The sequence below is a fragment of the Ailuropoda melanoleuca genome, chromosome 12, assembly GCF_002007445.2.
Source record: "Ailuropoda melanoleuca isolate Jingjing chromosome 12, ASM200744v2, whole genome shotgun sequence".
NCBI classification, from domain to species: Eukaryota; Metazoa; Chordata; class Mammalia; order Carnivora; family Ursidae; genus Ailuropoda; species Ailuropoda melanoleuca.
In genome coordinates, this window is record NC_048229.1 from 7,708,976 (window position 1) to 7,735,045 (window position 26,070).

At 41.4% G+C, this 26,070-nt stretch overlaps 1 protein-coding gene across 2 annotated transcripts in view; it reads left to right on the forward strand.

Annotated features, from left to right (window-relative positions):
* The first annotated feature begins 6,058 nt into the window (after nucleotides 1-6,058).
* The window catches only part of ATP2A2 (ATPase sarcoplasmic/endoplasmic reticulum Ca2+ transporting 2), a 57,643-nt gene continuing 37,631 nt past the window's right edge, over nucleotides 6,059-26,070 (forward strand). For both annotated transcript variants that reach the window (XR_002142872.2, XM_019800487.2), the window contains exons 1-5: nucleotides 6,059-6,784; nucleotides 7,488-7,505; nucleotides 7,611-7,693; nucleotides 15,156-15,260; nucleotides 19,452-19,590. Coding sequence is in view for 1 of the 2 variants with exons in the window: in XM_019800487.2 (XP_019656046.1) it covers nucleotides 6,667-6,784; nucleotides 7,488-7,505; nucleotides 7,611-7,693; nucleotides 15,156-15,260; nucleotides 19,452-19,590 (463 nt within the window). In the remaining variant the exon portion in view is untranslated. The remainder of the gene's footprint in view (nucleotides 6,785-7,487; nucleotides 7,506-7,610; nucleotides 7,694-15,155; nucleotides 15,261-19,451; nucleotides 19,591-26,070) is intronic.

A 26,070-nucleotide genomic window follows, 5' to 3' on the forward strand; every position in this document is an offset into this window, starting at 1 on the left:
TTATAATTTGGTGGAAGAACACAGATGATAAACAAGTGACTTAGTTGCTAAGTCAGGATGAAAGAAAGATACGTACATTTGCCAGTTTGCTGGTCCTTCTGTTCCAAATGCTGTTCTTCTCAGCTCTGACTGTGCACATGGCTATATATTATTCATGTCTCACTGCTCGGAGGGAGGTGACCATCCCACCCCCCCCAACCTGTCACTCTCCCATGTGAGTCCATGTCCCAGTCAGGTCACGAGATCAGGTGGACAGCTGGGTACAGGAGTCTGAATATACAAATGTGTATGTCATCGATATTTAGGTGGAATTTAAAGCAGTGGGCCTAAGGAAAAATTGTGGGTAAGGAAGAATGTCCCACATCCAAAGTCCTGGGACACTCCACATTTCAGGTTGAGAAGAAGATGGGAAGCACATAAAAAGAAGGCTGACAAGGATAAGCCCGGGGTCCTGTTCCCGTGCTTTAATAAAACCACCTTAAAAAAAAAAATAGTGCCATGTGGGACGTAGAACAAGGAGCAGCTAATTTCTGGGGTGGTGAGAATGGAAATGATGGAGAAGTGAAGACTACTGTCAGAGAAGGGTTCCAAGATGGGGTGGGATTTAGCCTTCATCTTGGAAGGAGGATTAGGGGTTTGCCAGACAGATCCAAGCAGCAGGCTGTTCCTGGAACAGGTAATAGTCCATTATGGAAGGAGCTTAGAATTGGAGGAGAGGCTGTGGTGGATATATGGCAGATGAAACTGAAAACTGCAGTGGAAGATTCTCAGTCCATTCCCAACCAGGCTTCCCAGTGTCCCATGCCAGTTACTTCTGCTCCCTCCAAAAGGAGTTAAGCTCTTCGACTTTCCTCAATGAAGGGGACATCTTTTGTTTAGTCGACCCCTCATTCATTCCCTTCCTTGATTTGATTTTCCTTAGGGGCATTGTTTTCCAGAGTGTGGGTCCTGAACTAGCAGCATCAACATCACCTGGGAACTTGTTAGAAATGCACATTGTTGGACTCCATCTCAGACCTACTGGGTGAGAATTCTGGAGGTAGGGCCCAGAAGTTTGTTCACAAGCCCTCCAGGTGATGTTGCTGCATGCCAACATTTGGAAACCACTGCTTCGGGGAACCACTTCTTCGCTACTCCCAGTGCATGTAATTCAAGTGGGGCTGATCACAGTCCCTGTTTCAGGTGGGGCACAGGACCTTCAGAAAATATTAGGCCTTTCCCTCCATTAAATTTCCAAACTTGGTGGATTTTAAACCAGAGATGCTGGGGGCCATGTCTGCTGTCACCTGGAGAAAGCCTACATCAAAGCCAGAGGCAAAGGAAAGCAGCAGATGCAAGGGATAGAAAGAGATTCTCAGTGACTTTATTTGAGCACCTGGATCAAGTTGTTCTGAATTTAGAGTCTACTCCCAATAAGTCCCTTTACTATAAACATAAGCTAGTCAGTTGGCTTTTGGGCACTAAGCCATCCAAAGAATACTTCCCAATGGAGGCAGGGAAGCAAATTCTGGAAAACGCATTCTGTTAAGTTTGGCAAATTCTCAGATGTTAAAGTTATAGTTTGTGAGCATGTAGAAAAAATGGTGGTCACTAGGCACTGGCATGTGTTAAAAACACAAGCCAGCAAAAAAACAAAACAAAACACAAGCCCTGCCAAACCAGACTCATTTCTGTGAAAATTCACTAGAATGTGACTTGGAGACTGTTCACAAGAACACGGACTTTGAGTCTGTTGTAGATAACGCATCTAGAGCTTAGCAATACATTCGACTAGTCTTCTAAGTTCTTATGGGCAAGTCAAGAAATGTGGGTGAGATAATAATGCAGTGGACTCACATCCCATGGTTACCTGAAGAGACTTTAATTTACATAACAAAGCATTTTAATATTGCAGCAATTCTGCCCACTCTTTCATTCAACACGCATATGTTCCAGAGTCAGTAAAGAGATGCCAGATGTGACTACTGAGTTGGTCAGCCTTCACTCCCACCCGCCTCTCAGTGTGAACAACTTACTGTTCTGAGTCTAACATGGAAATGTGTACTTTTCACATAACATGATCCTTAAGTTGACTACATCAGGTGCCCAATCGAAAGAATGGTCTATTCCAACACTGTATAACAGAGGGTATGGGAGACAGAGAGGCAGGAGGGTACCTTCCAAGATTTTCACTTTCCTGACTTTGGAACATGTAGCCAAGTTGATTTTATAGCTGTTGAACAACAAAATCCAGTTGATTTTGATTATTTTCTAATTTGGAATGAACACCTAGACATTCTATTGGAGAAAGACATAGAAGTCATAAGTTATGCTTTCCAGATTTATGCATAACCCAAGCTGGGACGTAGAGATAAAATATGTCTTGAAGATGAAAACTCAAAAAAGCCCACAGCAGACTGCAAGGACCAAAATGAACATGAGAACATTCCATTATAGTCAGAGTTCAGTGCCTGGGTTAAAAAGAATCAACAGTGCACGTACACGATGGGAAGATTTAACAAGACTACAGTTTATGTAGACAGGACTCAGTTTTGAGTTGATTATGACAAATCAACAGTGTGCAGGGGAAAGCATCAGAACAAGGGAGGACAGTGGTAGCTCCGCTAGGTCCTTGCTCCAAGACTATGCCTAAACTTTGTGTTCGGTGTAGGGTGTCTCCAAGACTGGACAATGAGGATGCTGAAGGGTTTCAGACTCCTGCTATAGGAAGAACAGCTCAGGGACCGAGCTATTCCTTTCAGCTGAGAAAAGAGACTTTATAAGGCACCATAGATATTTTGAAATACTCAAAGGGATCTCACACAGAGGAGGGATTAAATTTATTCAGAGTTGTTCCAGAGGGCTAAACAAGAACCAATATACAGAAGTTAGTTAGGGGATGTGCATTCAACCTAGAATATGAACCTGTTTTAATTGTTAAAGCTGTCCAAATAGGGAACAGACCACCTTTTGCAATCTCCATTGCTCTATAGGAGGTCTGTAGAGGGTTGGGAACTTGGCTGGGGCCTCCTTTCCAGGTCACTCTTCTTTACTGGGCCTTTTCTGTCTGCCTAGCTTTTGAAACTAGCTTGGCTAGTACTAGCTAATGTCCTCCTTTATTAATTCCTTTTTTTTTAAAAGATTTTATTTATTTATTTGACAGAGATTGAGACAACCAGTGAGAGAGGGAACACAAACAGGGGGAGTGGGAGAGGAAGAAGCAGGCTCATAGCAGAGGAGCCTGATGTGGGCTCGATCCCATAATGCCGGGATCACGCCCTGAGCCGAAGGCAGACGCTTAACCGCTGTGCCACCCAGGCGCCCCTCCTTTATTAATTCCTTTGAGGTTCTTTGATCAAATGATCCATCATTCTGAATCACTGTTTCTCCTCTTTTTCCTCTCCCTGTCCTCAATTGATTGAAAATAGCTGCAATCTTTGGTAGACAATAGAGTACTTCCAAAACCCATACTTTTTTAAACCTTATTCACGAGAAGCATGTGCAGGTCAATGAGCAAAATAAATTGAACATAAGTTTATTTCTACATAAGAGAAACTTGACCTTTCTGCCCTTGGGAGGCTGGGTTTATGCTAAATTTTGGCAACCTATAAACGAAAAGTTTCAGAGACACCCACAGGTTGAGGAACCAAGTACATAAATGGTATGTGACGTAAAAGGGGCCAACTCCGGGCTAAAAATCACAGTTTCAGTTTAAAGGAGTATTCCAACCTCCAGTAGATAGCAGACTTGCAAAGAACAGTCTAGGAGGTGATGACAATGTGGTAACAGCACCAATGTGAACTTGCACATCACTCCTCTCTAAGAAGCCTTTAATGCTGCCTCATTTTGTATTTGTTAAACCTGACTAACCTTCACAGCCATTCCCATGAGCCATTCCCATAGGAGGCCCTCCTATTTATTTCACAAATTGGAAATCAATGAACTTGGGATCAGCAAAAATTTGTTGAGGTTCCTCCCGTAGGGAGGCCCTTTGCAAGTCACTGATAGATATGGGATGGTGGGACTCATTCATCACAACAGTAGGTGTTCAATAAATGATGAAAGTATACCAGGGACCATTCCACATCCTGAGGATGGACAAGACAGACAAGCCCATATTCTCATGGAGCTTGTATTCTAGTAAGGAGAGACACAGTGAGCAGATAAAGAAAAACACCATATCACAGATAAAAGCTGTGAAGAAAATAAAACAGTGCGATAGCAAGGGTGACCAGGGAAGGTAGCCACTTTAGTCAGCCAAGACATCTAGGAGGAGATGACGTTCTCTCTCACGGTGAGATCTGAATGATAAGATCGATCTAGGCACGTGACAATCCCGAGAAGACCAGTGAGTACAAAAGCCAATGTCGGGAACCCCTTAAAAGCTCATAATCACAGAGGCGCTTATAAACCCAAGCATCCACAGAGCCATGGAACCTCTGTTCCCATGTCCAAAAGTCAAATGGCCAAGATAATTTCCAGGCTAAGATAGATAGCAATCCTCCTGTCTGTAGCGCTGCTATTGTTGCTGAAAGAGATGAGGTGAGGCAGAAGCAATGGTGCAGACCTGGTCTAAGAGGGAAAAGAACCACCAGCCCTCCATTACCACACCCCACCATGAGATCACGTGTCCCTCCTGGAGGAGGCTCCAATCCTGTGACCTAACCAGCTTCCACCTTGCTTCTCTTAGCGCATTGCCATACACTAGAATTTTGTTTGTTTGTTTCGTGTAGGGTTTTGTTGGTCCTTTTCCAATTATCAATAAAAACTGCATGCCAGCCTCCACTCCTTGGAAATAATTAAATGAAATGACGTGCCTGATTTTTTCAGCTGGGTAATATACTGTGATTTGCATCTGCTGAAGGAATTCATCTTAAGTCCTGAGACTGAGCCATCTAGGATAACTGAGGTGTTTTTTTCTCTTCTGTGCCTTATGCGGATTGTACACTATTGCCAAACACAAAAGTAGACTAAATGCTTCATTCTGCGACATATTTCCTTAAGAAAGCTGCTCTTTGTGATGCGAATGTTTCACCTTTTGTTCATGAATTCAACGCAAAGGTCCCTTCCCCTATTAAGTAATCTAACATTACATAAGCAAAATGCCCTTTATTTTGCTGTTACCTAGGTTTTGTACAGACTTCTGGAGCAAGTCAACTCTGGTTTAAGAATACGTTTTGGATTAGAGTCCTTCTTTCTCCTATTGGGGAAAGTGGAATCTAGAAAATAGCCTTGGTCTTAATGCCCAAGAGAAGCACCTCCCAGCACAATTCTCGTTCTTTGGCAGCTACGGTGGCAAAGCCTGTGACTTTTAGGCAGACATGTACTGTGTGACTGTGTGGGCTATTCAAATTAAGACCTCCTCCCTCCTCCCTGGAGTGGGATTCCTTCGTCAGAGCACAGACCCCGCCGGGGAAGGGCTAACATCGGCGTGCGGAGGAGCGCTCGGCTGGGGGTGTGGGATGCGGTGTTCCTGAGGCGACAGATGAGGGATTCGGGCCGTGTGGGAAATGAACTGCGGAATTCCTCCCCTCGATTCCTGAAGGGGGCTCTAAAGGAGACAGATTAGGATGCAGAATGCGGCCCGCAAGGTAGAGGGCGAGGGGGCGGGCGAGCCAAGAACACCAAGCCGAGCGCGCGTCGGGAGGCCCAGTGCGGACCGACTTCCCATGTTCCTCGGCCTCGCCTTCCCAGACACCCACCCCGGTCCCAGGCCGACCCCGAAGGGCAGGCGGTTAACCTCGGGGCACTGAATGCAGGGAGCCCACCGCGAACCCGCCACCTCTCTGGGCTCTGTGTCCGTGGGTGGGCGGAAATAGAAGACCGCTGGATCCCAAACTCAGCTTAAGGCTAGCTCTACACTGACCCGCGAGCCAGGGCGCACACTGCGCGGGCGCGGCACCGCGCGCGGTGGCCTCTATCCGGGTTCCTGGGGGCGGTGCGCGGGAGGGGGCGGGGCCTGCGCGGCGGCGTGCGCGAGTCGCGCGGGAGGGAGGGTCGAGGGGAGGGGGCGGGGCCGTGCCGCCCGCGCCGCGCTGGGCCCTCTCGGCCAATGAGCGGCGTCCACATGCCGCGGCGGCGGCGAGAGGGGAGGCAGCGGCGGATAAATGCTATTAGAGCAGCCGCCGCGGAGCCGTCCCCGACGCCACCTCCTTCTCCTTCGCCGCAGTTTCCTCCGCCGCTGTCGGGGGTGCGGAGCTGAGGGAACAGGGCGAGTGCGCCGCGCCCCACCCCGCCGGCTCGCCCCCCTCGCTCCGTTCTCCTCTTAGGGGTCGGTCGGGCGCCCCCTCCTCCGGCTCGGGCGGGGCCGCGAATCACCTCAGGAGAGCGGGGAGGGGGTTCGGGGGCCGCGGCCTGCGCTCCCGGCGGGCGGTTGAGGGCAAAGGAGGCCCTCCCTTCTGACGAGGGGAGGGAGGGTCAGGAGCCCCCCACCGCCCGGCTGAGCCCGGGGCGTGCGCCGGCGAGGGCCGGGCTGCGAGAGCCGGGCTGCGAGAGGGGCGGTTGTCTGGGGGAGGGGGCGCGGGGTGATTCAGCGCCCGGAGAGGCGGAAGCGGCCGCAGGAGGAGGAGGGGGAGAGGCCAGTCCGCGCCTGGGCGCCCGGGGTGGCACAAGCCCGCGGCCCGAGTGCGAGGCGGAGGCGAGGAGGCCTCGGGGACTGGAGGCGAGGCCGGCCGGGCCCCCGCAGCCATGGAGAACGCGCACACAAAGACGGTGGAGGAGGTGCTGGGCCACTTCGGCGTCAACGAGAGCACGGGGCTGAGCCTGGAGCAGGTCAAGAAGCTCAAGGAGAGATGGGGTTCCAACGGTAGGTGCCCGGCGCCGGGACTGCAGGGGCCCCGCGCGACCCGGCGCGGGCCCGAGAGCCAGGGAAGATGGCTGACCGGGCTCCACCTCGTGGGTCTGGGCTCCGCGCCCGCCGAGGGCTGCAGGCGGCGGGTCGAGCCCGCGCGCCGGTCCCGCGGGAGAGGGACTGCAGGCGAGGGCTCCGCGGTAGTGCTTCTACCTTCTGGACCCCGCGCCTCGAGCCCTTGACCTTCCCCGCACGCAGTTCGGCAGCTTCTCACCCGCAGCAGCCGGCCCCGCTGGAGGGAGGGACGAGTCTCATGCAGCTGGGTTGAACCCTGCGAGACATTTTCTTGTCCCCAGCCAGTTAATGAGGCGTCGTTGCAGTTGAGAAAGCCTCTAACCGTTCTTGTACTACCCGAAGTTACACATCTGGCAGAAGTCATGACATAGCTGAAATGACTCCTTGTTTCGGGAGCCCTGTTTAGTAGGCAGCGATGAGATTTTACGCTTCGGGATAGACCTAAGGTACTGGTTACAACAAATATTGCATATTTTCTTGGGATACCATTTGGTATGGTTTCCATTAAAAATGGTTGAAGGTTCATTTATCTAGGTAGGTCTTTTGAAGACTGATAGTTTTAGCAGTTCACTTTATAAAGACAATGCTAATTTTTTTTCCCCTCTTCTTGACACGTTGCCCGGCGAATTTCTACACTCTACAGAGTTACCGGCTGAAGAAGGTGAGTAATCTTAACATGTNTTTTTTTTTTTTTTTTTTTTTTTTTTAACCTCCTTTGTGTGCTGATGTTAAGATGACATTTACAACAAATGTTTGTTTCTAACAGGAAAAACCTTGCTGGAACTTGTGATCGAGCAGTTTGAAGACTTACTAGTTAGAATTTTATTGCTGGCAGCTTGTATATCTTTTGTAAGTATAAAGAAACTTAATATCACTCCAAAAAGTAGAGACTATTCCAGGGATGAAAAACCAAGAAACAAATGCTGACTGTTGGGTGAGAACATTATATTTAGAGATTTCAGCAGTGTCTTCATTTTTTTAAAAATCTGGGTATTTTAAAATTATAAACAAAGCACGTGAAGCCATTTGTGTGCGGAAAATTAATGCCTGGCATTTACAGTGCAGTTAGAAATTGTTCCTAAATGAGGCAGGGTCTTATAAATTTTTGTGGTTTATCACATCTTAATATCAAAAAGTTCTTTGTCAGAAGGTCTTTTCTGTTTTGGGTTCTTCCATTGTGTAAGATCATACTAAGATGATGTTGGGCCCTTTGTAGTCTGTAAATAGAACTTACAAAAGGAATATTCCAGTTGCTTTCCCTTCCTGGTAATGGCAAGGTGACAGTTGTTTCTGACAGTGACAAGAATGATGACGGCAGTGATGGCACCACTGTTGACCAAATTTGGTCACTGACCTTTAGGGTGGTATATTTATCTAAATTGGACCCCTGTCTTAAGTGACTCCTAGGTAGAGAGTGAACAAGGTTCGTTACAACTGGTTCTATATTTTAAAAGAAAAAAAAAAAAAACCTGTTTTTTTTTTTTCCTTGTTCTCTGTGTGGTTACCGACTTGAGTCCTGTACGGTTGCTAAGAAACTGGTGAAATGCAAAAACTACAGTAGAAAAGGGGTGATGGGTTGGTGAGGGTATTCTAGGTTATTAACATTTTTTTTCCTGTTCAATATTAATTTTTTACTGCATTTTTTCTTGGGCAATGGACTTCTTGGTAGTTTTCCTAAAAATGGTCATGAATAGGATACAGATGTTCCTAATCCTAACAGCATGAGATGACTTTTGTTCTTAAATTACGGTATTTTATTCTTATTATAACCATGATGGGAAGTGAAATTCACCCAGTGCAATACTTTTTCAGGCTTCAAAAAATTGACACAGCTTCAAGGTTTCATTTTTGTATGTTTGTACATATGTAGGCCCCAGGAATCTACCTCAGTCTTTATGACAATGATATCATAGTAGGCTGTTTCGAGAACTAAATCAAAAGGAAGCAGCGGGCACTTCTTTAGGTGGGGGGGGAAATTGGCAAAAGGTGAGCCTTTGGAGTAATACTGTATACTGATTCTGACATGAGACTTTAATAAATCTATCGTGCCATGTTGGCTAAGTGATATGTACATTAGTAATAATTCAGTCTTCACGAATCTTTTCAGCGGTTTTCATTGAATAAAATTGAGAGTGTCATAGCAAAGCGTTCAGTATCCTGAATTACTCCATACCTCTTACAGGTCTGTCTGTCCTTGATTAATTCACCACCACCCACTCCTCCACCCTCCCCCATCCCTCCTAAATGGCTGCTGCTCTACAGATTAAGATAAAGGAGTAGAGCTGTTTGATTACCAGTTTCAGTACATTGTCGTGGAACAAAACAAATAATACATTTGGGGTAGTGTAATGTTTATGTATGTTTAAGCTACCTGCATGATTCTGAAGTAGCCTCAGCTTTGGTACTTAAAATACTGAGGTTCAATAAGGTTATAAGGGGCATCTTAGAAGTAAATCACCTAGTGAATACAAGGCAGAGATAAAAAAAATTTTTATTGAGTTCTGTGTGTGTAACTTAAGGTAGTGTTGTAACATCAGCATTATTTCCAGTAAACAAGCTATTGAATATTTGGGTTGTATAGGATCTCTTGAGTTGCCAGTTTGAATGACTTCATATTAACATTTTGAATTAGTGATGTATGTGGCTTTTATTTTGAAGTAAGAAGTTTATAGTTTCTAAGCATTTTCAAATGGGTTTTAAAAGAATTGCTCTAATTTATCATAGGGTAGGATGTTGGGTTTTTATAGCTTTATCGAACTATATTTTGGAATTGAAATTTGAATTACCTTTTTGGTAACAACTTGGAGTTAATGCTCAGGAAATGAACTGTGTGACATTTTTATTTCATGGGTTGCTAAACAAAAATAATAAACGTTTAGGAAATACTGTTAGTTTGCTCTGACTTGTTTGAACAAGACATTTGGGATATCAGACCTGTTTTGTTGATTTTCTTCATGTGGAATTGGCGCTGTTACTATATTGTTCTTGACCTTTTCGTTCCTCATTTATCTTTCAAAAGATCACAGAGTCTTTTTTGTGGTAGTCTGTTTACTCCTAATTGACAGGAAAGTCATGGTAGAATATTCATATTCTTTTGGAGAATTGAATAGACAGTTCCTATAACATGTTCATGATATATCATCAGGTTCTGCTCAAGTTAAAAAGAAATATTAGGCTTTAGTGATTTATTTCAGATATCAAACTAAGTAAACTGTTAACTGTAGGAAGCTGCATTAATGTTTTATACTCATGACCGTAGGGATAAAGTTTAATTGCAATATTCGCTAGATAGAAATAGTATTAAGTTTACTTGGATTGGAAGAAGTGAACTATGATCTCTCCCACTACATCTGAAGTAACATTAGAAATTCTTTAATTTGACATTCATGACCTGCTATCCTTTCACTTTGTCTTTACATCCTCCTTGGTCACAACTTTGCCCTTCATTTAATACATCATTTGGTTGCTTACTGGAATACCGTTCTTTTTTTTTTTTCCCCCCACTGCTTCAGTAAGTATTTATTGAACACCTGGGACATGGCACAGACACTGGGGATACAGCATTTGAATGAAATAGACAAGGTCTCTTAACCTGGAGCTGACATTCTAGTGGAGACAGGTAGTAAACAAGTAAAACATGTAGTCTGTTTCACAGTGATAGTCCTATGGAGAAAAATAAAGCAGGGGGGAAAGAGTATGAGGAGGGGGTTATAGTTTTCACGTCGGGTGGTCAGGAAAGTCCTCCAAGAAGGTGACTTTAGAGTAAAGACCTGAAGGAGATGAGCAGGAGGGCCATATTTGCATCGTCGGAATCCGTGAAGTCCTCTGTGGTAACATAGTTTGCAAAAGTTGCTCTACCCTCTATCCCCATTTCCCCACCACAGCTACTTGGAGTGATCCTAAAATGCTGCTAAAACTTGCTTAGACCAGGGCACTTCTCAGCTTGTCACTTGTATTTGAATAGTGTCTTTCCTTCTTACTGGACCCTTTAAAGGGGATCCTTCGTTTCTTTTAGAGCCTGGGTTAGTGATTTTGATAAAACAGATACTTGAGTGAGCTTGTGTTAGTAGTATTTTCAAAATAAATGAGGTCTGGTTTCTTTGGTTTTCTTAAAACAATATAGTCAATAAGTGGTTTATATTATGTAATGATTTTACTCTTCTGCGTTTTATTTTTTTCAAGAAAAGATAAAATGGGTAGTTCACTGATTGGTTTAACTAATTTATTTAGAGCCTTTCTTTAAAATGTTTTGAAAGGTGAATGTGTGTGTATGTTTAAGAAGATTGTATTCTCAAATCTAAAGCCAGTATTTTTAAATAAGTTTTATATGTGGATCAGAAGAGAATGTAGTCTAATTCATACCTTTTTTTTCTTTTTCTTTTTCTTTTTTTTTTTTTTGTTAATGACTAAAAGAATTTTTGTTTCCCACCCCCAGAAAATTGTCATAACATTTACTGGGGATATATTTTCTTTCTTGTGAAGTGTTTGATTTCCTCTTTATTAAAACTTTTTTTTTATGTAAATTTCTTCATTCATTGAACAAGTATTTGAGTACCCAGTGTCCTTGCAAGTTTCTAAGGATACAAAGAGGAATACAGATAGGTGCCCTCAGTCTTAAAAATGTGCTTATGATCTCTCTCATGTTCTTTTTTTGGATCTCATTGAGAGCTCATACATTATCCCAACATATAGCTAAGATAATGGAGTTATAGAACCATGACTGTCTTCCACTGAAACACACTTTTTTACCTTGGATTAAAGTGTGCTTTTATTTATTAAACTCTGCTCTCCAGCATCTTTTTTTTTTTTTATTTAAAGATTTTATTTATTGGACAGAGATAGAGACAGCCAGCGAGAGAGGGAACACAAGCAAGGGGAGTGGGAGAGGAAGAAGCAGGCTCACAGCGGAGGAACCTGATGTGGGGCTTGATCCCATAACGCTGGGATCACGCCCTGAGCTGAAGGCAGACGCTTAACCGCTGTGCCACCCAGGCGCCCCTCCAGCATCTTCTGATTGTCCCGTCAGACGTTACTGTGTTGTGCAGAGATCAGTATTACGGATAATTAGAAGATAGCCTGTCCCACCCTATTGAAGCAGTCTAAGTTTAGTTGAGTACTCATTAGTAAGTGGTTACCTTGAATAGGATTGGCAAATTTGAAACTTTGCTGGATTATATAAACCCCAGAAGACAAGTATTGTTACTGTATTAATTAGTTCAAAGCAAAGAAGAAACACTGTGCCTAAAATTAACTGCAGTAGCTTTTTCTTCCACTTTCCTTTGATAGTGTTGATGAAGTTGGTTACTTCTTGCTCTAGATGTTTAAGTTCAAATACCGCCCTCAGGGTCTTGTACCTTATAAGTTATCATTCATTCATGCCACGGTACAATAAATAGTGAGCATCATCTGTGTACCAGAGACACTCTAGGCCCCTGGGGATACAGTGCTGAACAAAAGGCAGTACAAATAGGTAATCATTTATGTTCAACGTATTTTAGTGAAGATTTTTAGAACATTTATCCCCTATATGAATATATTTTGTATAACTTGATAAGCCATAATTATGAACTGACTATACTATAATACTAACAAGGCATTTTTCATTTTGGTAATAATGGTCGCACACTCTTCTTCACTCCCTCATCTCCTGGGATTTTTCATTTGTCAGCCATCATCATCCCATGTAAACTAGGTTTCCTTTCAGTAGAAACCATGAAGGACTGCATAATATGATCTGAACGTGATCAGTTGGTTTGGTTCTTACCAGTAATGAAATATGGGTTGATCTTCACTTTGGGCTGTGGCATTTAGTTATTTGAGCTATTTGTGGTTTCAAAATAGACATTTTAAGAAGTATTCAGGAAATCGATGGTTGTTGATTTTAAATAGATTCAGCACCCAGCCTTCCACCCTGAGAGATTGCCTACTAGTTTCTCATCAAGCAGTGATTAATATACTTGTGGAACCTTCAAATAATTATGAATGCTTGGGTTTCTTACACATAAACATTTGAAATCCTATAGTGGAAGAAAAGGTTACTGCATTGTACAGATTAGGATTTTTACATGACTGATAAATTCTACTTCTGCAGAGGAACCACACATATTTTGAAAAGTAGAAATTTGCTCTGATAGTCCTGTCACTATTTGCTGTGGTTTTCCTTTGCTCCAGCTGTTAGGGGATATTTATTTAAGTTTGTTCCTTAGGCCCAGCTGCCAAGAGGGAAGTTCATACCCTCTTTTAACAAGGTGTGAAGCTTATCTTACAGTTGCTAATGCCTCACTGACCTTTTGGAAAGGTCCTAGTTATGCATCAAGTTGAGTGATTTTTCTCCCCCAAGAGCTAATTAAGTTTCTTATTTCTTTTTTTTTTATTTTTTTTATTTTTAAAGATTTTATTTATTTATTCGACAGAGATAGAGACAGCCAGCGAGAGAGGGAACACAAGCAGGGGGAGTGGGAGAAGAAGAAGCAGGCTCACAGTGGAGGAGCCTGATGTGGGGCTCGAACCCATAACGCTGGGATCACGCCCTGAGCTGAAGGCAGACGCTTAACCGCTGTGCCACCCAGGCGCCCCAAAGTTTCTTATTTCTGATATGCTCTCCTTGGCAAATGTTTGAAAGGCTAGTATCAAAGCAGCTGTGATATTGCATCTATCAAAATTTATAACTTCCTAGAGAAGTTTTCATTTTGGCACTAGGCCTGGCCTTAACACCAGAAAGGCCCAGGCCTTTCTGACTCACAGAATGGAAGCCATGCCCTGTTGAAAGCTTGCGGCAACATTTATATTCATTCTGGTTTTCTGCCTGCCCTAGTTCACTAGCTGTCAGTGGTCATTGGTACCTATCAGAACCCGGTCCTGGTGTCTCCTGGTTTTTTCCCTGCTCAGGTTGAAATTTCTTGTTCATTCATCATTCCCTTATCTTACTTGCAAAATTCATGTTAGGCTTTGTCTTATTCACCTCTCTGGTTTAGTATTTGTGTAAAAACTCACTTTATACTATCCACTAAGTATAAACATAGATGGTTTCATTCTTGCCATGAGTCATATCTGACTGTATTACAAAGTATCAAAACCAGTGCTTTTGTTGTTTACTAAATAGGTCTTTTTTTTTTTTTTTTAAAGATTTTATTTATTTATTCGACAGAGATAGAGACAGCCAGCGAGAGAGGGTACATAAGCAGGGGGAGTAGGAGAGGAAGAAGCAGACTCATAGCAGAGGAGCCTGATGTGGGGCTCGATCCCATAACGCTGGGATCACGCCCTGAGCCGAAGGCAGACGCTTAACCGCTGTGCCACCCAGGCGCCCCTACTAAATAGGTCTTTTAAAGAAAAGATTTTTTTTGTGAAATACGCAGACATTTTAAGTAATGCTAAAAAAAATAAAGGCAAATCTTACTCCCAGATTGAATCATTAGGTATGTTTGACATCCTTTCTGGATTGGCAGTTTTTCACAAAAATTAGTTTTTAACTATTTAGATGTCTCTTTTACCATGTTCTTTATCATTCTTAAGATTCATATCTTGGGTTCTCTTACCACCTTAAGTTTGCTGAATTATGAAGTGGCTCTCTTAACTCGTAGCTTTTACGTCCTGACAAAGGTTATGGTTGTGTGAGCTAGAAATTAATTTTCTGCTCGTTTTCCTTGGGGGCAGTGTTCTGTATCCATTATAAATAACATGTGTGGACTTCTGTCCTCTCTGAAGTGCTGTGTTACTGTAGTAGATGTCATATGGAAGTTGTCCTTCAAAATAGATTCCTGATCGCAGAACAACCTTGAGTAATCCTGAGATGACCTATCGTGGGTGATACCATTGAAAATAACCAGGATGCTCTCAGTACTCTATAATTTTGAGTCCGTGAGCAAGTGATTTTTACAATGAATTTATGTCTATCGATATTATTTGGTAGGAGTATTAAGCAGATCAACAAAGTTGTAGGTGATTGCCTTTTATGTTAACAAAATGGAGAATTCAGGTTTTATTTTTTCTGAATATATCAATGTAAAATGAATGGGATTTATTTCCCAGAAAGTATTTTATTTGGATTTTAAAACAATTATTATGTGAAAAATTAAATCAGCTTTTGAAGAATATTAAGAAGTTGTGGTTTTGATTCTCGAATTACTCTGAGCAGGGGACATAAACTGGTTGTTGCTGTCATTACATTTTGCCACCATTTATTTCTAGGGACTGTAAGAAGAGAGATTTTGTATATTGTAGTTCCTTTAGTGCCAGCCACTTTTGTTGTCAAGCAGCACTAAGCCTAAAAAACACATTACAATTCTAACACATGCCATTTCTCTTTTAGGTTTTGGCTTGGTTTGAAGAAGGTGAAGAAACAATTACAGCCTTTGTAGAACCCTTTGTAATTTTACTTATATTAGTAGCCAATGCAATTGTGGGTGTATGGCAGGTAAGCAAAAATTCTGCAGTGCTAGAGTTTAACAGTTTATATAAGTGATTTAAACTGTATGAATCTGTTTTTTCCCCCGATGTATTGCCTAAAGATATCTCTGGAAAGTCTACATTGTGTTTTTTCTTTTGTCTGTTTATTTAATGACAACATTTTAGACCTCTCCTGCATGTGTATATACTGTTAAAATTGCTCATCCTTCATGGTAGCATGGAGTTAAGAATAATGGGTGAGAGAAGCTATTTGAGGAAAACCAGGAAATTTGAGAACCAATATCTGTCTTTATATTTCCTAGCTGCTTCCTGTGAAAAGTTTCATAAATTCAATGTCATTTTTATTTTTTTTTTTTTTTTTTTAAGCTATAAAAATGGTTTTCCCTTCAGAGCATAGTCCTGGCTGTTTTCCCTCAGTTGCCCAGGCCTTTCTGACTCACAGAATGGAAGCCAGTTTACAGAAACATAATGGGATTCCTGCCCACCCCCCTTTGTGTAATTGCTGTTCTGGATATATCTAATTTAGAGGACTTTAACTTTCCTGAGACTGTTGATCTGTTTAATTTTTTTTTTTTAATATATTTTAACTGACTGAGACTAATACTTCAAATTCATTTTGAGTATTGATATTTAAATATGAGTATAATCACCCCTTTGAGGACTCAAATAGAGTGCATCTACATTCATAAAGTGGAAACCTTTTATAAGCATACTTAGTCCTGGGGGCGCCTGGGTGGCACAGCGGTTGGGCATCTGCCTTCGGCTCAGGGCGTGATCCCGGTGTTATGGGATCGAGCCCCATCGGGCTCCTCCGCTATGAGCCTGCTTCTTCCTCTCCCACTCCCCCTGCTTGTGTTCCCTCTCTCGCTGGCTGTCTCTGTCTCTGTCAAATAAATAAATAAAATCTTTAAAAAAAAAAAAAAAAAGCATACTTAGTCCTATTAGAATTGTAAACTTCTGGGGCTCCTGAGTGGCTCAGTTGCTTGAGCAGCCAACTCTTGATCTTGGCCTAGGTCGTGATCTCAGGGTTGTAAGATCCATCCCCATGTCAGGCTCCCCGCTCAGCAGGGAATCTGCTTGAGGTTCTCCCTCTCCTCTACCCCTCCCCACCCCCCACACACTTGTACTCTCTAAAATAAGTAAATCTGTTTTAAAAAATTGTAAACTTCTGATCTTATTAATAAACATGAAGGCCTTTATGTAGTGGGCTCATATAGAAAGATGGTCTACTTAAAAGAAATTTTTATTGTGCTATATTTCTCTTATTTTAATTTTTTCTAAAATTGTTTATATTTAAGTGGAAATGATCCCCTTGTGAATAAGCAAAAGAAACAATATACAGCATTAGATTGTCCTTCTCAAGCTAGTAATATATATTTTCCTATTAAATAATTTATGCCAGTTACAAGGTAGATACTTCACATACATTCCCATGTCATTGTTACAGTGATCTTATAAGGCAAATGATATTCGCATTTCACAGATGTGACATTGAGGTTCAGAGTGATTAAGTGACTTCTTAAAGGCCATACAGGTAGTACAGAGTATCTGGGATTTGAATCCAAGCCCAGGCTGATCCAAATTCTGAAGTAAAATTTTGCAGCAGTTTACGTAGGACTTTTCTATTTATCTTAGTTTAAAAAATAACATTCTTAGGTCTTAATCTCATTTACATAGTATACAGAATGGTATGAGCAATACTGAAGAGTTCTTACCTTCTGGAAGTAAGGGAAATTATAAGTATAGTGTAAGGTAGTATTGGGAGGTTGGAGGGTGGGGGGCACATTCTGCTGACCAGTGTCCTCAGAAGGCTTTTTTTTAAAGAAGGTGACAAGTGATTGGGAGCTACAGAGAAACCGATTTGTTCCAATTTTAGTATATGTGCTGCTGCCACCGAATTGAGCACTTGGTATAACCTATTTGAATCTGTGATCATTTGTTTCCCTTTCCCACCCCTACATTCTAAATACTCCTTTTGGTCATTTGAGTTGAAGGGAAGGCTTTTAAAGTAATTTTAATTGGCATTTTTGTCCTTGGGGTCTGAGATAATTTATCTTTCATGCTTCTAATTTAAATGCACCTTTGCTAATTTTGAGTAGAAGTAAAATACAGTGCTCCTGGGATATTTCTTAACCTTGAGGAATCTAGTTAAACTCTACCTGACAAGACCTTGAAGACAGAGAAAAGGAATTAAAACTGCCACAGTTTACAAATGGGAGAGGTAGTCCTGTGAAAAAAGTGATTTCAAATTTGACTAATTGAATAGCAGCGGTGCTGAGAATTTATTCTTTTACAATGTCAGTAGCATTTGAACTTAAGGACCTTATAGCAATGACATTTAATTAGAATTAAACAAGCAAGTATTTGTTAATCATGAGGTGATGCAGATAATATTATCTAAGCAAATCTGATATGGGGTTGAAATTATTTTTGTCATGGGGTTCCCAGATTTAACATATTCTATACTTTTTCAGGGATGTAAATATTTAGAGTGAGGCTCATGCCATTAGCTTTCAGCTTTGAGTCCTCTAAATTCACTTTAAGCAAGTTTTGGGATTTTTTTTTTTTTTTTGCAGCAGACCATACTTCTTACATTAAGGTAAAAAAATGAAATCACAGGGGCACTTAGATGGCTCAGTCAGTTAAGCGTCTGCCTTCGGCTCTAGTTGTGATCTCCAGGACCTAGGATGGAGCCTTGAGCTAGACTCCCTACTCAGTGGGGAGTCTGCTTCTCCCTCTGCCCCTCTGCCCCGCTTGTGCTCTTTCTCTTGCTCTATCTCAAATAAATAAAATCTTCTTTAAAAAATGAAATCACATAGTATTGTGCATAAATTCTACCGGGTAAAGATTAAATTGAGCTTTATATCAGAAGGCAAAAAGTGAGAGAAATGAATCCTTTCCTTTGTGCATTGAGTAGCCTCACCTGGGCATGCACTGTGTAGATTTGCTCCTTGATTTCTAATTGCTTACTCTCTAAAAGGAGAGAAAACAAATTTGGCACATGTGTTTTTCTTTTTCTCTCTTTTTTTTTTTCCATTCCTTAAAACTTTCCTATAGCTTTTTTTTTTTAATACATATTTTGATTTCTGCATCTCAAAATTTGGAAAGAAAAGCTGTGTGTGGCTAAGGTTTGATATGCTTATATACAGTATTACAGTAAATATGGTATATATTTATGGGACTGGCAGTTTTGGGTTTTTTAGGGGGAGATGGGAGGGGTAGAGGAAAACCTAATCAGGCTCCATGCCCAGCTTGGAGCCCAACAGGGCCTGATTTCACAACCCTGAGATCATGACCTGAGCCAAAATCAAGGGTCAGCTTCTTGGGGAGCCTGGGTGGCTCAGTCAGTTAAATGTCTTGACTTGGCTTCGGCTCAGGTTGTGATCTCAGGGTCATGAGTTTGAGCCCCACCTCGGGCTCTGCACTCCGCGTGAAGTCTGCTTAAGATTCTCTCTCCCTCTCTGTCTGCCACTGCCACCCATGCACATGCATGCTCGCTAGCTTGCTCACTCTCTAAAAAAAAAAAAAAAAAAAGTTGGACACAAACGACTGAGCCACCCAGGCATCCCAGGACTGATAGTTCTGTGATGAGATTCCAGCCATTTATTGGTCTTGACTACTGCAGAGAGATTTCCTAGAATTTGTGAGATTAACTTGATTTTCTTAATTCATCACTCATATTATGTACTGTGTGCCAAAAGTCTAAATAGTTTGTAAATCCTCACAGCCCTTGAGGTAGAGCCTTGGTGTCCAGATTTTGTAGGCACCACACCTGTGTTGTGTGACTCATGCACAGTCACATAGCTGTTAAGGGGAAAAGCCTGGAGTGAACCTAGGCAGTCCAGCCCCAGACCATCATCATTATGTGAGATGGGATCAGTTTCAGTGGTGTGGCTGTGGCTGGAGGTTAGGGCCATGTTACACAGTGGTCTTGGGGACAACAGATTCTGTAACTGCTTTTCCCTTTTAGGATTTTATTCCCTGTTTAGGCCTGTTATGGTACTTAATTCTTCATTTTTTAGCACAAAATTATAAGAGCCTAGTGTTTATCATCTTATGTGAATTGTTTACAGGTATTATTAATGTGCATTTCTTATATCTTTTTTCTAAAGTTTAGAAATCTAAAATTTGATTCCTTGGGCTAAAATACTAATTCACAATGGCAAATACGTCTTTACTACTTTTATCTTTTTTATAGGAAAGAAATGCTGAGAATGCAATCGAAGCCCTTAAGGAATATGAGCCTGAAATGGGCAAAGTATATCGACAGGACAGAAAGAGTGTCCAGCGGATTAAAGCTAAAGACATAGTTCCTGGCGATATTGTAGAAATTGCTGGTGAGTTGAGTTTGTCATTTTTGATTTATTCTAGATTATGTTTCTGAATGCAGTCCTTTTCTCAAGGCTCATAATTATGTGTTTTAAAAATTATGCCCCTATGTATCAATTACGTCAACAGGTTTTGGTGTCTTCCAAACAAATCAAGTTTTCTGTATATTTATTTCTAGGTGTTTGGCACCTCCCCTCGTGTTGATAAAATGTGTTAAGTGTTTTGAACTGTTGTACTTACTACTTTTGGTCCATGGTAGAACACTAGCACTAGTGAAATAATGAACTTAATCTCGATTTGACAGTTATTGGACTGAGCAATTTAGAATACTGGCTAAGGGCTACATTAGTTTTTTCTGGTTTGATTCCTGACACAAATGTTTTGTCATACTTGTAACTATCAAACTAAGTAGATGGTCAAGGGTAATTTCCTGGCTCTAAAAAAGCTCTGCTTTAAAATATCTGCATAACACGGGGCGGGGGGGCATGTCTCAGCTTCAAAGACCTTTAAACAGTTTGCGAATCCAGTGCAAGGCCAGAGCTCTCCACAGATCTTAAAGGAGTTTGTTACCGTCATTGCTCAAGGTCAGTGCCATGTTTTTAGGCAGCCCTGAATGCCCAGAACCAATCAGAACAGTCTAGTCTTTTTGCTGGAGAGTTATTATATTGGATTATTCACATTTTCATGGTTGTTGTTTTTTTTTTTTTTAAAGATTTTATTTATTTATTTGACAGAGAGAGACAGCCAGCGAGAGAGGGAACACAAGCAGGGGGAGTGGGAGAGGAAGAAGCAGGCTCTCAGCAGAGGAGCCTGATGTGGAGCTCGATCCCAGAACGCCGGGATCACGCCCTGAGCCGAAGGCAGACGCTTAACAACTGTGCCACCCAGGCGCCCCTGTCATGGTTTTTCACACCCTGCTGAGCTCTGAATACTTTTTACCAGTTGACCCTCGAACAGCGCAGAGGTTGGGGCACTCAGGAATCCGTGTATAACTTTTGACTTCCCAAAAACCTACTACTAGTAGACTGTTGTTGGCCTTATACAGAACATTGTTTTCTGTATGTTTTTATGTTTTATATACTGTATTCTTAAAGTAAGCTAGAGAAAAGAAAATGTTATTAAGAAAATCATAAGGAAGGGAAAATACAGGGGTGCCTGGGTGGCTCAGTGGGTTAAGTGTCTGCCTTCAGCTCAGGTCATGATTGCAGGGTCCTGGAATTGAGCCCCGCTTGGGGTCCCGGCTCCGTGGGGAGCCTGCTTCTCCCTCTCCCCCTGCTTGTGCTCTCTCTTTTTCTGAAAAATAAATTTACAGGATTGTATTTTTTTAAATCATTTTTTAAACTTATTTTGACATAGAATATTGTAAGAATAGTAACAGTTCCCACATATCCTTTACCCATATTCTCCAAGTGTTAACATTTTATCACATGTGCATTATCCTCTTTCATTCGATATCTATACATTCACACATTTTTGTCTGAACTGTTTGAGAGTACATCGCAGGCATGATGCCTCTTTAATCCTAAATACTTGAGTGTTTATAAAATCAAGGGCATTCTCTTAGTATAAGTTCAGTACAATTATCAAAATCAGGAAATTGATACAAAACTTGTCTGATCAACAAACCTCATTCAGTTTTTACCATTTGTCACAGTGGATTTTATAACAAAAATAAGAATTGGAGAGGGAATTCTGGCTGTGATACAGAAAATAGGTCAGAATGGGGGAGGCTGGAGATAGGCTATTTTTGATAGTCTAGGCCAGAGGTGATGAGGCAAGAGCTGATGAGAGCAGTAGGATTAAGAATAACGAGGAAAAGGGGAGCCTGGGTGGCTCACTGGTTGGGCGTCTGCCTTCGGCTCAGGGCGTGATCCTGGCGTTCTGGGATCGAGCCTCACATTGGGCTCCTCCGCTGGGAGCCTGCTTCTTCCTCTCCCACTCCCCCTGCTTGTGTTCCCTCTCTCGCTGGCTGTCTCTCTCTGACAAATAAATAAATAAAGTCTTAAAAAAAAAAAAAAAAAAGAATGAGGAAGGATTTTGAATTTATGAATAGTGGTTCTTGGCAGAGGTGCTCATGAGAATCATCTGGGGGCGCTCTGTAAAGTTTTACCAGGTCCCGTCCCAAAATAACTCAATCTCCCTTGGGCATGAAATTACGTCCACTGTAGTTTGACAAGTGAGTCTCAGATTTCAATGCAAAATGACAGGTTTTAATAACCAGATGGGTGTATGGAACTGACTGGGCTTGGGATGTAGAATCAGTGGCACTGGCAGGATTTCTGGTTTAGGTGACTGGGTGGTGGTGGTGCTGGTAATTGAGGAAGGAGACCTCAGAGGAAGATGGTTTGTCTTTCCAGAAGTACCTTCGTGCAAGGTGCAGTTGCGTGCAGTTGCTGATAATGTCACCTAAATTTGTGTATGAGATTCCGCTTGGCTTTGTGTGTTTTCCATTTCTCCAGCTTAATCTGATAATATACTCATATACTCTTCAGCCTCTCACATTAAAAATATTTTTTAAGAATTTTTTATGCTAGTTAGGCTATTTCAGTATATTGAGTTTATATGAAAAGTTAGAGAAATTACCACCAAAGCGTTTATCCTGAGTTTGCATCAATAGATGGCAATGGTAAATAGTGTCAGAGGGAGCTGTAACCTTGACCCTCAAGACATCTTTCCTTTTGAAGAGATAAAGGCCAGCTACTCTTTTGACTTGTCTTCTCAGTCTGGTTGCTCTCCAGGCTTCCCAGTCTCAGTATGTCATTCTGACCGACTAAGTAGCTGAGAGAAGCTTGGAAGTCATCTTGGTCCATCCTTCTCATTATCTGTCTTTAAGACCATTTGATTCTCTCTCTAAAACAGACCCAAATTTGTGAATTTGTTTCCTTATTCACTAACTCACACTGAGACTTTCCTTGTGTCCTTACTGGGCTCTGGCTTTCTTTGTCACCTTCTTCCAGTCCTTACTCCACGTAGCAGCCAGAGCAGTTTCCTAAAGATCACCTGCTAAAATCCTTGAGTGGCTTCCCGATTGGACCTGAAATATAAAATGCTTTTTCACCTAAAAGACCTTGCATTGTATGGCTTCTGCCTGCTTCTGTGATTTCATCTCATGCCTCTCCCTATGCTCTAGCCGTATAGGCCTCTATTTTCAGTTTTCAGTACCACCGAACTTTCCTGGCCTTTTTTGGGAAGTTAAGCAAACTTTATATAACTTACTAATTTGCCCAGTGCACAGATCTCGTAGTGACAAAACTTTGGTTATAGCCCCAATCTACCTGACTTTCCTTGTCCACTGTGAAATTCTGTTTCCTAAAATGTAGTGTTTTGTATGCTGTGTTGGATGGTTTAGGAAGGACAAATAGTGATTGATTCAGTGTGTGTGACCTAAGATTTCCAGTCTGCCTGGAGTACCCTTATTTGCATATGTTGTGGTAAAATACACATAATATAAAGTTTACCATTTTAACTGTCTTTAAGTGCACAGTTCTGTAGCATTAAGCACACTCACATTGTTGTGCAACCATCTCCAGACCATCATCCATCCATCTTCAGAACTTTTTCATTTTTCTCAAACTGACCCTCTGTTCCCGTTGAACAATTACTTCCCTTTACACCCTTCTCCAGCTTCTGGCAACTACTCCCTTTCTCTTGCTATTCAAAAAACAGTCCATTTAATATTAAAAGATGAGTCTAAATCCCTCACCTTTCTGAAACCTTTGTGGGGAGTGGAAGCAGTTCTGATAGTTTTACACTTTTTCCTTCCTACTCTTTTCCCCACTGTACATGAATTGCTAAAAAGCATGTGCAGTGCTTGAACATTGGCCTCTTGTATGCTACTCTTCTTGAATTTTGGCCATTCTAAGGATGCAGAACAGAGATGGTATCTAGTTTTAGATAGATGCAAACATTTTATTAAGTACTGTTGTCATATCACTAGGCGGTGAGGGCAGAACTGTCACACTGACCACTGTAATCTTCTTGCTGAGCATGTGACAGTCTCAGTGAATAATAAATGAAAGAAGTTTGTGGTAGGTTCAGCTGATAGAAACATGGTTATTGTGCAGCCTCTGTACCTAGCAGATAATTGGATGTCTGTATGCACACATTCAGTAGTAGCTAAACTTCGAGTGTGCAACTTGGTTGCAAGTGTTTGGCTCTTCACCAGAGTACACTCTGTAGATACGTGCTGTTGTTCACACTCTACAGGTGAGGAAACTGAATCTTTTCGTGATTTCTTGCTTCTGTCTTCAACTGTAGCTCATGTGCTAGAGAATATACTGTATACTTAGTGTGCACACAACAGGTATATCAGTCATATTTTGATTTGTTAGAGGCCTAGGTCACAATTCTTTTTAAGCAGGTTTATTGAGATACAATTCACACATCTTAACAGTCACTCTTTTGAAGTTCACAATTGAGTGGTTTTTAGTATATTCAGAGTTGGGTGGTCATTATCACTATCTGATTTCAGAACATTTTCATCCCCTAAAAAAGAAACCCCATATGCATTAGCAGTCACTTCTGCCCCTTGCCCCTAGAACCCAGAAGCCACAGTTTACTCTGGATATTGAGTATAAATGGGACCATACAAGATATGGCCTTTTGAGACTGCCTCTTTCACCTGGCATATTGTTTTTGAGAATTCATCCGTGTAGCATGGGTCACATTTCATTCATGTGTATAATGTTTCTCATTGCTTTTTATGGCTGAATATCCCATTGTTTGGGTGTACTACATTTTATTTATCCATTCATCTGTTCACCGACATTTGGGTTGTTTCCCCTTTTTGGCTTTTATGAATAATGCTACTGTGAATATTCGTGTACAGGTTTTTGTATGAACGTATGCTTTCACTCTCTTAGGTACACCCTTAGCCATGGAATTGCTGGGGCATATGACTACTCTATGTTTAACATTGTGAGCAACTTCCAAACTGAAGTGGTTGTATTATTTTCCACTTCAGTTACCTGAACTGGTTGTATTATTTTCCATTCCCCACCAACAACGTTTAAGTTCCGGTTTCTCCATATTCTCCACCAACACTTGTTACTGTCTTTCATTTATTTATTTTTTAATTTTAGCTATGAAGTGGTATCTTCCCTAATTTCCTAATGATGTTGAGCATCTTGTCCTGTGTTTATTTTCTGTTAGTATGTTGTCTTTGGAGAAATGTCTTTTCAAATCCTTATCCATTTAAATTGGGTTATTTGTCTTTTTAGTGATCTGTAAGGTGTTGTGTTTTTGTTTTTATATATCCTGCCTTATCAGATATGGTTTACAAGAATTTTTCCCATTCTGTAGGTTTTCTTTTTACTTTCTTGGTGTCCTTTGTAGCATAAACATTTCAGTTTTGATAAAGTCCCATTTTGTTAGTTTTTTTCTTTTGTTGCTTGTACTTTTGGTGTCCTAAGGTACTGTTGCCTAATCTAAGGTCACAGAGGTTTAATATATGGTGTGAGGTGTGTAGGGGTCCAGCTTCCTTCTCTGGCATTTGGATATCGAGTTGTCTGAGCACCAGTTGTTGAAAGGACTTATTCATTAAATTGTCTGGCACCCTTGTGAAGAATCAGTTGACCACATTTTCCACTACAAATGGACTATTATTATTCCATTGATCTGTGTGTCTATCCTTATGCCAACACCACACTGTCTTGGTTACTGTAGCTTTGTGTAGTAAGTTTTGACATCATTGAGTTTGTGTCCTCACTACTTTTTTTTTCTTTATGGTTTGGAGTATACTGGGTCCCTTGCATTTCCATAAAAGTTTTAAGATCAGCTTGCTAATTTCTCCAAAACAAAACAGAAACCTGGAATCTTGATGAGTTAATATTGATTGTATAGATCATTTTGGGGAATAACATTAAATCTTCCAGTGCAAGGACATCAGATGCCACTTGGGTGAAGATGTAGTGTGTCTTTCCATTTATTTAGGTCTTTTATGTTAGCATTCTGTTGTTTACAGTGTACAAGTCTTGTACTTCTCTTGTTTATCTGTAAGTATTTTATGTTTTTTTTATTTGGAAGCTGTGTGTAATTGGGATTGTTTTCTCTATTTCATTTTTATATTATTCTTTGCTAGTGTATAGAAATACAGTTGGTTTTTGTCTGTTGATCTTAAACCTTGCAGCCTTGCTGGAATCTTATTAGTTTTTCAGGAGTCCTTAAGATTTTCTATATATATAAGATCATGTCATCTGCAAGCAAATATTTCTGTGTCTTTCCCGTCTGGGTGCCTTTTGTTCCTTTTTCTTGTTTAATTGCCCTAGATAGAACCCCAGTAGAATATTGAATAGAAGTGGCAAGAGCAGACATCCTTGTCTTGTTCCTGATCATAGAGGGTAAGCATAGTCTCTGTCATGAAGTCTGATGTTAGCTGTGACTTTTGTAGATGGCCCTTATCATGTTGAAGCCAGGTCACAATTTAATTTTTAAGTTGTCAGTATATTGTTGTTTGGTCTGTTTGGTGACTTCTCATGGTGGTTGTATAT